This window comes from Lipotes vexillifer, unplaced genomic scaffold (genome assembly GCF_000442215.2).
Source record: "Lipotes vexillifer unplaced genomic scaffold, Lipotes_vexillifer_v1.1 scaffold216, whole genome shotgun sequence".
Taxonomy (NCBI): domain Eukaryota; kingdom Metazoa; phylum Chordata; class Mammalia; order Artiodactyla; family Lipotidae; genus Lipotes; species Lipotes vexillifer.
The window spans coordinates 2170055-2185905 of NW_006779100.1; the positions used below are offsets into that span (position 1 = coordinate 2170055).

The 15851-nt window shown below is 51.4% G+C and overlaps 1 protein-coding gene and 2 non-coding genes across 4 annotated transcripts in view; 1 reads left to right on the forward strand and 2 right to left on the reverse strand.

Annotated features, from left to right (window-relative positions):
* Positions 1-3240: 3240 nt before the first annotated feature.
* On the reverse strand, positions 3241-3313 carry TRNAG-UCC (transfer RNA glycine (anticodon UCC)). The gene has a single exon. It is a non-coding gene; the product is annotated as a tRNA-Gly (tRNA).
* A 67-nt stretch (positions 3314-3380) lies between these two features.
* Positions 3381-3453, reverse strand: TRNAG-UCC (transfer RNA glycine (anticodon UCC)). The gene has a single exon. It is a non-coding gene; the product is annotated as a tRNA-Gly (tRNA).
* Positions 3454-4046: 593 nt separating this feature from the next.
* Positions 4047-15851, forward strand: part of LGALS9 (galectin 9) — a 17250-nt gene continuing 5445 nt past the window's right edge. The window contains exons 1-5 of one of the 2 annotated variants that reach the window (XM_007452396.1): positions 4047-4089; positions 10368-10459; positions 13106-13307; positions 14151-14261; positions 15715-15810. In XM_007452396.1, coding sequence (XP_007452458.1) covers positions 4051-4089; positions 10368-10459; positions 13106-13307; positions 14151-14261; positions 15715-15810 — 540 coding nt within the window. In that variant the 5' untranslated portion in view covers positions 4047-4050. The remainder of the gene's footprint in view (positions 4090-10367; positions 10460-13105; positions 13308-14150; positions 14262-15714; positions 15811-15851) is intronic. The other variant, XM_007452397.1, reaches the window with a different exon arrangement.

Below are 15851 nucleotides of genomic sequence, written 5' to 3' on the forward strand. Positions count from 1 at the left end.
GCACTAGAATCTAATGTCTACAAAGGTGCAAATAAAATTATTCCATGAATAATCCAGTTTTTCCCAGCTGTCCCGGCTTAGAAGTGGCTTCTGGAACACTCTTGCGCATTGTGCCAACTCACCTGGGTCCAGTACAAAGAGGCAGGGCCTGAGGTCTGTCACAAAGGAATTTGTCCCGTGTTGCCTGGGACCCAAAGTGGAGAAGAGAAAGTCGTTGGAAAGACAGAATGATCTTTCTACATTCTCTGTAGAAAACATGTCAGATCTTCATCACATGAAAAAGCAAAGAGTATGAGAGTATGCGGCCCAAAAGTCAGAAAGTATTATGGTGCCAAGATATTAATTAATAAAAATATTATTTTCCTGGATTTTGTGATGTTCGCGGTATTTGTCAACTGCTACGTTTCGAATATAGCACCAAATTCACATGACCACCGTCACCCATTTCAGCCACCAGTAGTTTTTATTTATGGAAGTGGTAATGGTTTTCATTTATGATCATAAGATAAAGTTTGCTTTTTAAATAAATGCATATAAGTTTGTTTAAAGGAAATCGGGAAGTAAGGCTGGTCCCAGGCTAGTCACACAAACACTGAAGGCAAAAGCAGCTGTGTGTTTGGTTAATCAGCTGATACGACACTGGTCCTTTGCACGTCTGGTGCTAAATGTTTGCTCACATGGCTTCCCCAAGGAGGGAGTGTGACCAAACAGTGACGTTGAGTGCGCTGCATTCCATGGGGCTGCAAGTTCTTCTATTCCTTACCCCTGCCACCCATGGAAGGGATACCACCGACCCTTCACAACCCTGCACAAGGGCCACCTCCTCTCTGAATTCTCTCAGGGCCTCACCACATGCAGGTCAGATACGCGAGGACACAGATGGAGTCTATGGAGCGCTCATTGTGTGCCAGGCATTGACTAAGTGCCTTACAAGCCTTAGCTCATTCAATGCTCACAACAACCATGTAAAATAAGTTCTCTTATCAGCTACATCTCACAGATGAGGAACCACTGAAGTTTAGAGAGCCGCTGAGGAACAATATTTGCCACCCCAAATGTGTCACTTTGGCATGAGGATTCATTTAGGCTGATTCTTTTTTAAGAAACATAAGATGCAAAGTTTTTGTTACCACCCCTCAGCTGCCACAAAGTTTGTAGAAAAAGGGCCTGTTCCAGGAAAAGAGCCGTGACCAGTGATATCTGCAGAAGAACACGGACTAGGTGAGGTGAGGGAAACCCGGCAGGGCCTAGAGATCAGAGTCCGCTCTATGCCCAGCAACCATTTATTTGCCAAACATTTACCCTCAACACCCTCTTCTGTCTTTAGCTGAAGGTGGTTTTTTTTTTTTTTTTTTTTTTTTTTTTTGCAGTCCGCGGGCCTCTCACTGATGTGGCCTCTGTTAGTCTGTCTCATGGCAATTTAATTCTTAGACCAGCCAGAAGAACATAGAAGGGTAGAGGAAAATTTCTTCCTTCCTCAACATCCATGTTGTAACCTGTGTCAGAATTCCCTTCCTCTTTAAGGCTCAATAATATTGCATTGTATGTAGAGACCACATACTGTTTACCTAGTCATGCGTCGATGGACACTTGGGTTGCTTCTATCTCTTGGCTATTGTAAATAATACCATGACTACGGGTGTACAAATATCTCTTCAAGTCCCTGCTTTCAATTCTTTTTTTTTTTTTTTTATGCGGTACGCGGGCCTCTCACTGTTGGGGCCTCTCCCGTTGCGGAGCACAGGCTCCGGACGCGCAGGCTCAGCGGCCATGGCTCACGGGCCCAGCCGCTCCACGGCATGTGGGACCTTCCCAGACCGGGGCACGAACCCGTGTCCCCTGCATCGGCAGGCGGACTCTCAACCACTGCGCCACCAGGGAAGCCCCTGTCATTGGATTTTATGTAATCAGAATCCTCCCAGCCTGTGCTCACTTGTGTCTGGCTCTGCTCAAATGTGAGGCTCACTGATGACCTTGCCTGTGTCTGTGGTCCCTTTGTATCACTGAGGTCTGGTCCATTGTAGGCATATCACCATTCGTTTTTCCTTTCTCCTGCTGGTGAACATTTGTGTTTTTTCCAGTGCTGGGTTATGATGAGTAAAGCTGTTGTGCACACGTGCACATATTCTCACATCTCTTGGATAAATATCTAGGAGCAGAAAAGCTGGGACACAGGAGGGATAGATGTTCGACTTTACTATGTACGATCCACTGTTTCCAACGCTGTAGTATTTTACACTCCCACCTGCAATGAATGAGAGTTCCAGTTGCTCCCTATCCCAGTTAATGAGGAAACGGTCCCCATGTCCCTGGTGTCGAAGAGGATTGCAAAGAATTTCCCCTTCTCTTCCTCCTTTCTGCTCCAACTGTGCCATCTGTCCCTTAAATCCGGTCAAATTCCAGGCATCTAGTGCGGATGGAGGGTAGACGGAGGAGGCATGTGGCCTCAGTCTATGGGAACGTCTCAAAGAAGTCAGTCTTTGCAAATTCTGGGGCACTCAGGCAAGCACAATAAGGGAGAGAGGTGCAGACACGTGCACAGCCCCAGGGCACCTGCTACCCACGCGGTGCCTGTAGGACCCTTAGCTGATCATCCAGGCTTGACCGCGGGGCCCTGTCTCTAGCACGTGGTGAGAACCTGCTTGACTTCAGGTAAGTCTATTGTCACTATGTCTTTCCTCCCTGCCCCCCTCCCCGACCCAGCTGATCCTGAGTCTCTGTTTCAGTCAATCATTTCCTTTAATAAGGTGCTGGAGCCAATTAAAGACAGTTTATTCAATATATTGCCCCCACCTCCATGTCACTTGGAATGTTCTGTTATGTCCAAGACTTCTCCACTCCCCATTCTAAAGCTTAGAATCAAGGGAGAGAAGAGAAGGGAGAAATTCATAGAGAGGAGGGATCAGAAGCTCCCAGGGCATCATTATACATAAGGATAAGGTAACTCCACTACGAGGTTTTCTATTTGCAAAACATTTCTTTCTACATGATTATGATTCTTTTTTAAAGATTTATTTATTTATTTATTTGCTGCACCGTTTCTTAGTTGCGGTACACAGGATCTTTTAGTTGCAGCATGCGAACTCTTAGTTGTGGCATGCATGCAGGATCTAGTTCCCTGACCAGGGATTGAACCCAGGCCCCCTGCATTAGGAGCACAGAATCTTACCCACTGGACCACCAGGGAAGTCCTGATTTTTTTTTTTTTTTTTGGCGTGCTGGCGGCATGCAGGATCTTCATTCCCCAGCCAGGGATCGAACCCATGCCCCCTGCAGTGGAAGAGCAGCGTCCTAACCACTGGACCACCAGGGAAGTCGCTACGTGATTATGTTTTTATATGAGAAATAGAATTTTAAAGGGGAAGAATACGCATGCAGGATTCCCCAGCCAGGGATCGAACCCATGCCCCCTGCAGTGGAAGAGCAGCGTCCTAACCACTGGACCACCAGGGAAGTCGCTACGTGATTATGTTTTTATATGAGAAATAGAATTTTAAAGGGGAAGAATACCTTTTTGAGAACCTAAGTAGCCTCATATGGCTCAGGATACCACTAGTGAGCTGTGTGACCTTGGGCATGACCGTTAAGACTCTCTGAGCCTCAGTTTCTCTGTCTGGAAAATGGGTATAACCAGGCTTTCCCAGCTCCACCACCAACCCGTGCACAGGCAGCACTGTTGTTGTCTGGACACTCATGACACAGCCACACGCTCACGGGCAGTGTCGTCTAGTAGCTCACTGCAGTGTGAATGTGGTCAGGATCTCTGAGCCTACACGAACCTCTGTGAACTATTCGGTCATGGGTGGAGCGCAGGAGGACAGTGGAGGGAAGGGGCACGGGGTGAGGATCACCCACCTCCCTCTCCCATGTATCATCCTCCACCCTCCTCCCTCTGCAAACTATCTTTCTCCCTTTCTCTAAACGCACTTCCTCTTTCTCCTGGCTCCTCCCCATTGAATAACTGCCAAATTGTTTTGGTTTCTATTTCTTTGTTAAGTCCTCCCCAGTGCAGAGGACTGCCCTGTCAGGGTCCACGGTGACGGTGGAGAGATGGCCTTCGGCGGCGCCCAGCCTCCCTACCTGAGCCCAGTGAGTTCCGGGGCTGTGGGTAGCCTCAGCCAGGGGGAAACAGCGGTGGGGCTCTGAGGGAGCAGCTCTTGCAGGTGGAAGGGGGTGGCATCCCAAAGAGAACACCACAAGGGCAGAAATGCCAGCTGGGGCAACCCTGACACAACTTCTGCTCCGCGCCCGTCTCCCTGGTGCTGTTCAGGGCTGGAGGGGGTGAGCATCACCGGGATTTGTGCGTCTGACAAACGCTTACTGAGCTCTCTCCGGGTGCCTCTCCTGCTCTAGGTGCTCAGTGGGGGAAAGAAGGGCCTAAGTAAGAACTAGAAAAGTGATGGGGTTTTTTGCATGAAGGGAGAAGTAAACAGGGCTTCTGGGGAGATTAACAACCCAGCATGGCAGTGAAGGGCATTTACTTTGAAGATGTCCTCTCTGGGGTCAGCCATTTACTAGCTGGGTGACCTCAAGCAAGTTACTTTACCTCTCTGAGCCTCCGTTTCTGCATCTGTATAATGGGGATAATCCTTAAGTCACTGCCCAGGGCTGAGGTAAGGATTAAGTGAGGCAGCACGTCAAGAGAGCTTGAATGGTGTCTGGCCCACTGTGGGTGCTCTGGAAGTGTTTAGAATTGTTACGAGTCTGGGGGCAGCAGGGAAGGCCTCCCAAGGAGGTGTCTGCTCCCTGAGGGGTGAGTGAACAAAGCAGGGCAGGTCAAGCCTGTCTGAGAGGGACCATCTCTGGAGTTAGGCGGGGAGCGGGGCTGCCCCTGCACTGTGGGACGCAAAGGGCTGCTTTCTGTGCCTTTTTGCCTTCTCTGGGGAGCCCCTGTAGCGGGCAGCCTTTTTAAACCCTCATCATCCCCATGTCATACATGGAAAACTGAGGCTCAGAGAGGTGGCGGCCATTTGTCAAATGTCCCCAGATGGTAAGTGGCCGAGGAGGGAGGTGTCTTGATTTCCCCCCCGCAACCCCCGAGGAAGGAGGTGCCCCAGAGAGAGCACTGCGGGAGGACGTGGGCCTGCAGGCGGCAGCCCAGGCCCAGGAGAATTCTGTGGTCACTATGTCCTGGGCCAGACCCTGCAGCAGGAGCCTCTCCCGGCCTCTGCTTCCCAAAAGGCCGGCAGGTGGGCTGACCGAGCCCTTCGTGGGGAGCGTGGGTGGGTGAAAATAGGTGCTGGGGAGCTGCTGGGCGGCAAACAGGCCAAGACCGCCTCTGCAGGGGCCCCGGCGTGGCCTGTTTGCTCTGGGCAGTGTCCAAGTGCCCCTCCGTCCATCTCGTGAGGGCTCCCAGGGTGGGGCTGGAGGAAACTGGGCTGCCCGGTGGGTGCCTCCACCGTGGCCTCGGGGCCAGAACGTGTCACCTGGGTCTCTTGCTCCATCAGATGGGCGACCCGCAGTCCCTTCCAGGCCCTGACGTTTTATTATTCTGGTGACGTGTTTTTACTTTTTAACCCTTAGATTCAAAAGCCAAAGATTTCAAATCAGAAGGAAACTCCTTCTATGGCAGCAGAGAGTCAAAACAGGGCCTTGGAAGTCCAGACCAGAAAGAGGCTGGGTGCAGGCCTCACAGGCACCCGGAGCACCGTCCAGCCTACGTAGCCACCCTCTCCCAGGCCACCCATTGACCTGAGTACCTGGGACCTCACTTCCTCCAAAATGCAGTGGGAAGGTCCTCTGCCCGGCTTGTCTGCTGAGGAGGCCACGCCTCCAGGACCTGCCTCTGGAGCCCCCCCCATTCCTCGCCCACACCCCGCCGGCCTCATCTGGCCCAGCCCCCAGAGGGCCAGGAGGGCAGCTGGTGTCACAGTCAGGACAGGACTCGCTGTTTGGTCCAGGCGAACTCTCGGTGAGCCAGGAGCGAGGATGTTCTGGGCTTCATCGTGAGAAGCAGACCGTGTGGTGGTTAAAAGCATGGGTGCTGGGGTTCAAACCCAGCTCTGTCTCTGCCCAGCTGTGTGGCTTTGGGCAAGTTATGCAACCTTCCTGTGCCTGTTTTCTCATCTGTAAATGTGGCACTCGTAATGACCAGGGTTGTTGTGAGGTTAACAAGATAACACAGACGGGGAAGGTTGGCCACCAGAAGGGCGGCAGTCCCTTTGGCTAAAAGCTGCCCCCTCTGGGTGAGCCCCCTGTGCCAGCTGTGGTTGGGTGGCCTCTGTGACACTGGGCGTCCAGAAGGGGGCTGCCCACCCTCTGGCCTGTAGGGCCTGACTCTGCTTTCCGGACTGGATAGGAAGAGGAGGAAAAAATCCTCAGCCTCCAGGCACAGCCCAGAGCTGAGAGCAAGTTCTGACCCAGCAGAAAGATTAAGTCATCCTTATGCAGACAGCTGCTATTGTCAAGGCCTTCCAGCCAAGGGCTTCCCACTTAGCCTTTCACCTAATCCTCTTAAGCACACTGCCAGGCTGGCAATGCTATTGTCTCACTGTTCCGGGGAGGGAATTGGGGTGCAGGCAGGTCACGTGATTTGCTCAACATCAGAGCGGCCAGCACAGGAAGCTGGAAGGCGAGCCCAAGCTGTGGGACCATAAATACAGCATAAACATCCATCCTCCTAAGTCATACAAAGCAAAAGCAGGTGCTGCTGTTTCCTGCTAAGGTCACACACACACACACACACACACACACACACACACATAAATACACGGAGGGGTCCTTGGCCAGCCAGGCTTAAAACAATACAAATTTATTCTCTTACAGTTCTGGAGGTCAGAAGTCTAAAATCCAAGTGTCAGCAAGGCTATTTCCTTTTGGAGGCTTCAGGGGAGAATGTTTCCTTTTTTTCTGCAACTGTTGACTCTCAAATGTTTTCATCTTTTTTTTTTTTTAGTGGTTGTTCCATTTTATTTTTAATTTATTTTTAATTTTTAATTTTTTTGGCTGCATTGGGTCTTTGTTGCTGCGCGTGGGCTTTCTCTAGTTGCTGTGAGCCGGGGGCTACTTTTCGTTGCGGTGCATAGGCTTCTCGGTGCACGGGCTTCTCACTGCGGTGGCTTCTCTTGTTGTGGAGCACAGGCCCTAGAGCACGCAGGCTTTAGTAGTTGTGGCATGTGGGCTCAGTAGTTGCGGCGCACGGGCTTCGTTGCTCCTCAGCATGTGGGATCTTCCCAGACCAGGGCCCGAACCCGGGTCCCCTGCATCGGCAGGCGGATTCTTAACCACTGCACCACCAGGGAAGTCCGGGAATGTTTCCTTGCCTTTTCCAGCTTCCAGAGGCTGCCTGCTTGCGTTGGCTTGTGGCCCCTTCCTCCTCCTTTAAAGCCAGCCGCTTGCTTCTTGCTTCTGTTGTCACATCTCCTACTACCAATTCTCCTCTTCTGCCTCCCTCTTTGAGGTCCCTGTGACTACACTGGGCCCACCTGGCTAATCCAGGATAACCTCCATATGCAAAATCCCTTTTGCCATGTAAAGCAACATATTCACAACTTCCAGGGATTAGAATGTAGACATTTTTGGTGGGACAGAGGGGAGGGTGGTAATCATTCAGTCTACCATACCCTCATTGGAGTCAACCGATGTTAGCAGTTTCTTTGAATCCTTCCAGAAATGTTTTATTCATGGTAAGTAAATATATGTATATAGCCTCCCCAGCCTATTTTTTAAATAACACACGTGGCATCATTCCGTATCAGTTCTCAAAGTCCCCTCTTCTGCCTCTTCTCTTCGTGTTAAGCCTCCATAGAATCCATTGTATGGAAATACCGTAATTAATTTCACCATTTTCTTCTTGGCGGACTTTTGGACTCTTTCCAATGTTTTGCAATTATAATGTGGCAGTGAATAATCTTTAGGAGTATAATCTTTAGGATTATACTCAATTTGAAATAATCTTGTGTTTCAGAATTTGAGGGCACCATTTAAGACAACAAAATCTCACAAAGCTTTTCTTGGGGGAAACCCTTCCTTAAGATTAACCTGTACTGCCCGCCCCCATTGTCCACACACGGCTTCTTCCATTCTGCCTCCTCCTGTGCCCTGATGACCCCAGCCCAACACACTCTGCTTTCAGTTTTCTACACCTTAGTGTGAACCTGCTTAAGGGAAGGGCCCATACTTGCCAGGAGTATGCATTTTAAGCCCTGCTTAAGGGAAGGGCCCATACTTGCCAGGAGTATGCATTTTAAGCCCTGTCATGACGGTGTGAAAGGCTCTTGAGAGAACTTCAGGCTTCAACAAACAAATGAGGGGGTTCTTTTTCCAGGAAGTGCGGCATGCTGGTCTATAACTGCGTCAGGCTGATTCTAGTTCTTCAAACTCACTGGCATGGACAGAGACAACAGAAAGAACTCAGAGATGTACAGAAGCCATGATTTGCTTAAGGTCACTGAAGTATTTAATGGCAGAGTTCAGACCTAACCTGAGTTGCCACAAAAGACACCTTTCCCAAAGGCCCATGGAGAGCAGAGTCTGTCTGAATGGGATCCTGGTGTTACAGGTTATCTCCCGGGGCGAGCTGTGCACATGAGTTAGGAGGGGTTTCTCTGGATTCTGAGTGGTTGCACAACTCAAGGACATAGGCTAGGACTGAACTGGGCTGATGGGTGTTTTTTGTTTGCCTGCAGAATGTTTATTTTAACTCGTTGCTCAAGCAAAGTTAGAGAGAATAGTATCATAAACAACACATACCCGTCATTCAGTTTCAACTCATGACCTATCTTGCTTCATCTCTACCCAACCCTGCTTCCCTTTCCACTCCTGGATTATTTTGAAGCAAATCTAGATATATCATTTCATTGCAAATATTTCATTATATGTCTCTATAACAAAGGAACACTTCTATAATCCTTTTTAAAGGATTTTCCCCCCAGAAATTAGAAAGTTTTACAGAAAAAAAATTCCAGATGTTGGTCTTCTCCTAAAGACTTGGAAGCTCTGCCAACACTGGACCTGGATGGTAATCACTGGTTACAGCTGAGTGAACACTGCCTCTTTAGATAAGGAAGATGATGTCTACTTTGCCTCAGTCCCTACCGCTCCCTATTGTACTCTACCTGGCCAGCTCACCTATACACATCACCTGCCTGGCTCCTGTACACATTTAATTTTTTTTTTAACATCTTTATTGGAGTATAATTACCTTACAGTGGTGTGTTAGTTTCTGCTTTATAACAAAGTGAATCAGTTATACATATGTCCCCATATCTCTTCCCACACATTTAATTTTTGTAAGGAATTGACTTAAAGGAGAAGGTAGAAAAGACTTGAATGACTTGAAAAATGTGAAAATTGACTAGGAGATAGAACTGTGTTTAAGGCAGTTTGTAGAAACACATTAGATAAAAGGCATTCAGGAAGGAAGCTTTGAAAGTTGAGACATAAGCAATTTAGGAATTTTGATTAGAGACACCAAGGTGGAAGGAAGCAGAGGGGCAGGAGAGAGATAACCTACTATGTACCAGTCTCTTCCACAGACTTTTTGTCACTCAATCATCAATTTCACTCAGAAGGTGGGACTTATCTCTATTTCACAGATGAGGAAATTGAGGCAAAGAGAAGTTAAATAAACTTCCCAAGGCCGCTAAGGTAACAAGGAGCTAAATTAGGATTTAAATCTGGAGTATGTCTGGCTCTAAAATGAGGCATCCCTCACCGTAACCATGGATCCTTTATAGAGGCTCAGGAAAGAGAATGTGACAAAGTCATGGGGCCCAGGAGGGGTGGAGATGTCACATTAGGATTTTGGAGGATGCCAAGGGCCTGGGGGAAGGAGTGCGAGCTCAGGAGCAGGAATAGAAGAGGGGGCTGCCCCGTGGTTGCAGAGAGCACCCGGGAAGAGGCACTTTCTGAGGCGGTGGAGGGCAAAGGTCATGGTCACCACTGTTCTCGAGGTGGGGTGGGCAGGAGAGGGGAGGATGCCTTCTTCTTGGCCTGCTCAGGTGAGCAGAAGGTTTATCCTCGAGAACAGGTTGGTGGGTCTCTTTGGTCCCTTGGGCCCCCCTGAGTCCCCAGCCAGGGGACTTTGCTAGGAACCTGGCCTGGGGTCCAGCAGCCCCCTCCTCACTCCCCTGGTTCCTTCCCATCTAAGGGCTGTGCACATGCCAATTCCTCCTCTTAGCAGCTGTCACACGGTCCCTGTCACATCCTCTCAGAGCCTGAGAGATCTCCTTCTCACAACCTCAGAACGTCTGTGTAACTTCCTCGCTGCAGGCCTGGAAGGTCCGTGGGGCAGAGCCTCAATCTGTCCTGCTCACAGCTGCACCTGGCCCCTAGCCCAGGGCCCGACACCCAGGCCAGCCCCCAGCAAGTGCTGAAGGGGATGGAGAGAAGCAGGCCGGCCCGCTGACCACTGTCTCCTCCCTCAGGTCATCCCCTTCACTGGGATAATCCAAGGGGGTCTCCAGGACGGACTTCAGATCACCATCAATGGGACCGTTATATATTCCAACGGAGACAGGTACCTGGAATTGTTGTTTCTCGCAGCCTTGCCCCTGGGCGAACCAGGGCGCTCTCAGCTCAGGTTGGTCCACCCAGCATCCTTCGAGCTGCCCGCACCTGGCTCAGGGGACGAGAAGGGCCCGGCCCCTGCCAACAATGCACGGCACTCCTGCCATCTGCCAGTAGCGCCCAGGGCACCGTTAACCAGACTCCCCAAAGACGGGGGAGGGGCCAATGAGAGCTCCCAGTCTAAGGAGGGAAGCAGGCCAGCCCAGAGGCAGAAGTTCTAGGACTGAGCATTGTATGCGATGACCCAGAGTTGCAAAAACATCACCTTCCTTCATTTCCTATAGCTGCCCTCATCTACCTCGGAACCCTCACTTGGTCTGACGTGGAAATAGTTAAACTTGCCATCAAAGTTGTAATTTGGTCTCTTTCAGTTTCAAGCTCTTTTCTGGAAAATGCTAAGTCAATTCAAAAAACAAACATCTTAGCGCTCTTTCCAGCACTCCTCCTAGCTCCCAAGGGGGCTTCCCAAGAGAAGAGCTTGCACGTATTCTCAGAGGCAGGAGGGTCCTCGGATGCTCACGCAGCCCTGGCTGACCTCTGCGGAGGTCCGGGTGGCTCGGAGGCCTGGGGCCCATGGCCAGTTTCGGTGGGGTCCACGTGGGCTGCACCCTGAGGTCCACAGCGCCCACGGAGGCCCCTCTGGACGCGTGGCCCTCTCTCAGAAGCCTCTCTGGCCCAATCCCAGCTGGCTTCTGCCCCTACGTTTCCTCTCATCACTTTGCATGGGGCCTGGGGACCTCCTGGATCCCTTCAGGCCCCTCCCAGGCCCAGCCCTACCCCTGCATCTAGATTCTAGATGACTTCCTCTGCCATTGCTTTCCCTCCAGGTGGACACGGCCACACTGACCATGGGACTTTGAGAGCCCTGAGTGCCCCCAGGGGACTCGGAGGGAAGTGAGGCACCCAGATCCCCCAAAAACTCTGCCAGCATGGGAGTCCCAGACCTCGACTCTGAACTTCCATTGCTTTCTCTCTCCCCCTTCCTCTGCCTACCCTTTCTCCCAGCGCAGGAGGGCTTTCTACTCCCACCCTGTCTAATAGAATCTCTCCCTACCTCCAAGGGTCCCCCTTCCGATGGGAGCTTTTGCTCTCTCCCTTCCCTGGGGCAGGAATTCTCAAAGGAACACAGGAATGAAGCTGGACGACCGCAAAGAGAAAACTACACCCAGAGATATTTCAGAAACACTATTCTCCACTTTAAGAGGAATAGGGACTTAGATTTTCTCATTCCAGAGTCACTTGGAGCTTCCTTTCCCTTTGGTATTCCCAGAGGGAGGGCGGTTGGGCTCAGGGCCTGGCCAGTTTCCCGCAGGCCCCGCTGGCTGAGGGTTCACAGAGTGCTCCGGTGTTGAGGACAGATTCCAGTAACGGGCTCTGGGGACTTCCCTGGCGGTCCAGTGGTCAGAACTCCACACTTCCACTGCAGGGGGCACAGGCTTGATCCCTGGTTGGGGAACTAAGATGCTGCAAGCTGTGCGGCCAAAAAAAAAAAAGTGGAGGGGCTATGCAGGTAGGGGCTCTGTCCATCGAGGGCCACCCTTGGGTGCAGGGCAGTGCCTGGCTCTGTGGGGCATGACATGGGAGCGAGGTGTGCTCTCTGACTGCTGTGTGTTTGTTGGGGAGACCAAAGTGACCCCGAGAGGCAGGCTGCAAACCACACTGGTGCTGAGTTCAGGGAAGGCGGTTAGAGACAGACTCCTCGCTGGAGACCCTCAGAACCTCAGACTGGAACTTGGTTTGGGGACACGAGCGAGCTCCGTCTGGCAAGAGGCAGAACAAACATTTATTGCGCCCACTTTGTGAGCCAGGTCCCTCGGAAGATTCTTTTGTTTCAGTCCTCACCTTAGAGTCAAGGCTGTACCCAAAGGAAGCTGGGATGGTGAGGGGCTTCCTCCGAGGAGAGATGGGAACAGAGTTGCTTGCTTGGGGGCTTCCCCTGGCCGCCTTGTTAATCATCCTCGAAGGAACGCAGTCACCCCCTTTCCAGGGTGCGGCAGCTTGAGGGTAGCGAAGTGCGGGGTCATTGCAAATGACAAACAGTGAAGAGCTGGGGTCTGGGACCGGGCCTGCTGACCTCACTCAGGTCACGTGGACACACGCTAACCTCTACAGGGGGACAGACGCGCACACTGGGGTCCCCACGCCCGGAGAGCTAGTGTTTATTCTATGCCTCCCCTTTAGACACCATCTCTGTAGGCGTCCCATCAATGTCACGTGTTTTTTCCATTTGTCCTCTTCTGTCTCAACTGAGCAGACGTGGGCTGGCCTCCGATGAGCGACCACTTGGTGCAAAAGGTTCTCACTCCTAGGCACATTACTCGACTTCCATCTTGGATACAAATTTCTTTACCCATTTTCTACTTGTTTTTAGAAAATCACGCTGTAAGGGCAAAATGTGGTAACTGCACGAAAACATACTAAGTGCGAATCAGGTGAGCAATAAAGATGGCAACAACTAAGGATGGGTACAAACCAGCCACGCGGGTTGTAGGCAGGATCCCAGATGGATGTCAGTCAAAGGCGTGAGACCCTCCTGTTCCCACCCTTGGCAGTAAACCAGGATACCGAGAGCACTGTCTGATTTCCCTTGGCCTAGGTTTGCTGTGAACTTTCAGACCGGCCACAATGACAATGACATTGCCTTCCACTTCAACCCTCGGTTTGGAGAAGGCGGGTATGTGGTCTGCAACACGAAGCAGAAAGGAAGCTGGGGGCCTGAGGAAAGGAAGATGCAAATGCCCTTCCAGAGGGGCTGTCCCTTTGAGCTCTGCTTCCTGGTACAGAGCTCGGAGTTCAAGGTGAGCAGAAACTCTCCTCTTGTCCCTGTCCCTTCGGCTGCCTGTCCCCCAGCCTGATCAGGCGCAGTGAATGGCATTTAAATAGTCACGCGAGCAACACCTGTGTGCCGAGAAGAGGGCCATTTCCTTGTAAGGATGCAGTCTCCTTACGCACCTTCACCTGCATCTACGTGTGCACCTGTTGCTTCTTTTACTACGGAAATAAGCACTAGATAAGTCACCATGGTGCTTTTTGGCCTCCTGGGTCTTTAAAGTCCAAATTATTTCCGTTCCTCTGCCCTTCTTTCACTCCAGGTCCCTGGTAACATTTGTTTTTGTTACATTGTTGCAGCCTTTATCCAGGTGTTGTTAATGGCTTAGTTTTGCAGGGCATTGCAAACTGCTTTTGCAAGCAGCGCAGTGTCTCTGGGCTTGGGGAGACAGGAGAATGGGTGAGTACATCTGTGTCTATGCCTCTCTGTGTGAACATGGATGTTCTCAACCCCTCAACATGCAGCCTGATGTCACCTCTCCTCTGCTCCCCAGGAACATTTGTATGCATATTTCAGTAACACCCCAGGTGACCTAAGATTAGAAAGACAAACCTACTGCAATAAACAAACAACCGCAAGAATTAAAAAGCCAATAACCAGAGCCACATGGGGATTGTGTTTGGATGCACTTTGGATCACAAGCATGTTCCTGTAACTGGCGCAGCTCTGAAGGCTGATGCCCCCGACCTACAGGGGATGGATGTGAAAACTAGACACAGGTCTAAACTTCTAGAAGCAGGGGTCCCCAAAGCTTGGGTGAGCTCCCACCCAGCCAGGGACCCCCTCCTGGAACATGCACTCATCTCGGCAGGTGATGGTGAACAGGAACCTCTTCACGCAGTACGCACACCGCGTGCCCTTCCACCGCGTCAACACCATCTGCGTCACAGGCGCCGTGCAGCTGTCCTACATCAGCTTTCAGGTCAGACTGTCCACCCGGCACCCGCCCCCAGGGGCTGGGTGCAGGGCCCGGTCCACTGTGCCCAGGCCCTGCTGCGTGGGCCCCGATGTGCCAGCCAGTCTCCTTTCCAGGTGGCTCTGGGGACACACCTCTGGCTCCCCCGTCCTGTCCTTCTTGTGGTCGCTGTCTCTGTCTGGGACACCTGCTTCAGTCTCCCGGGCCCCTAGGCCACTCATCTCTGTCATTCCCACCCTGGTTAGGAGGCCGTGTGGTCCTAGAAAGACCCGAGGCTTGGGAATCAAACTGAATCCGGCTCAACTCTCCAGCTCTGCCATTCTCATGGGCTGGGGGATCTTAGACAAGTGACTTCGCCTCTCCCAGCCTCAGTTTCCTCACCTGTGGAAGGAGCAGGGTCTCTGCCACCCCATAGGTCCTTGTGTGAGTTCAATGAGGCGATGCACATCAGAGGTCACAGAACAGCCTGAATGGGCCACACTTGGGTCTATTTGACCCTCTCTGTGCTTTAAAATTTTTGAATGTGTTACCAGCAACTAAAAGGTCAGCAGAAGCTTTTTGTTTTGTTTTGTTTTATTTAATTAATCAATTTATTTACTTATTTATGGCCGCGTTGGGTCTTTGTTGCTGCACGTGGGCCTTCCCTAATTGCATTGAGCGGGGCTCTAGAGCATGGGCTCTAGGCACACGGGCTTCCGTAGTTGTGGAACGTGGGCTCTAGAGCGCAGGCTCAGTAGTTGTGGCGCATGGGCTTGGTTGCTCCGCGGCATGTGGAATCTTCCTGGACCAGGGCTCGAACCCCTGTCCCCTGCATTGGCGGGTGGATTCTTAACCACTGCACCACCAGCGAAGTTCCTCAGCAGGTTTTGCAAGGTGAAAACGTTCTGGAGCTGGATGGTGGTGATGCTCACCCAGCTATGGGAGTCGACTTAATGTCACTGAACTGTACACTTAAAAATAGTTAAAATGGTCAATTTTATGTGCATTTCACCGCAGTTTAGGAAAAAAAAAAGGTCAGGCGATAGCACATGGTAATCTGGATTTCTGGCTTTTTGTGAAAACTGGAAAGATTGGGGTATGCTGGGCCCACATTCTGCAGGGCCCCAGGCCGCTGGGAGCTGTCGGCACCACTTTGGTATTTGAGTGTGTACCCTGAGATGGGAAGGCACACAGCAGGCCCTTGACAAATATGAGGCCCTTTCTCTTTTGTCCTCATCTCTCATATTCCTTCCCTCCCTAACTCCCCCTGTGGGGATGGGGAGAGAGAAGGGAGAGAAGGAGGTGGAGAGAGACAGCCAGCGCGCCGTCACTCCCTGGAGCCTAACCTTCCCTCTGCCCGTCCTGGACACCCCCCCTCCCCCTGCTTGCCTGTCTCCCTCTTGTCTGCCCCCTGCTTTTCCCCTCTTCCTTGGCTCCATTAATGTTTCTCTTCAGCCCATGGCATCTTTTGTTTTAACAGAACACTGGCGCAGCTCTCATCCCGCCCTCCTCCTCCACGGTGCAGTTCTCCCAGGCTGCCTGTTTCCCACCCAAGCCCAAGGGGCGCAAACCGAAAGTGAGTTAAGTGGAGGCCTGGGGAGGCTGAGCTGTCAGCAG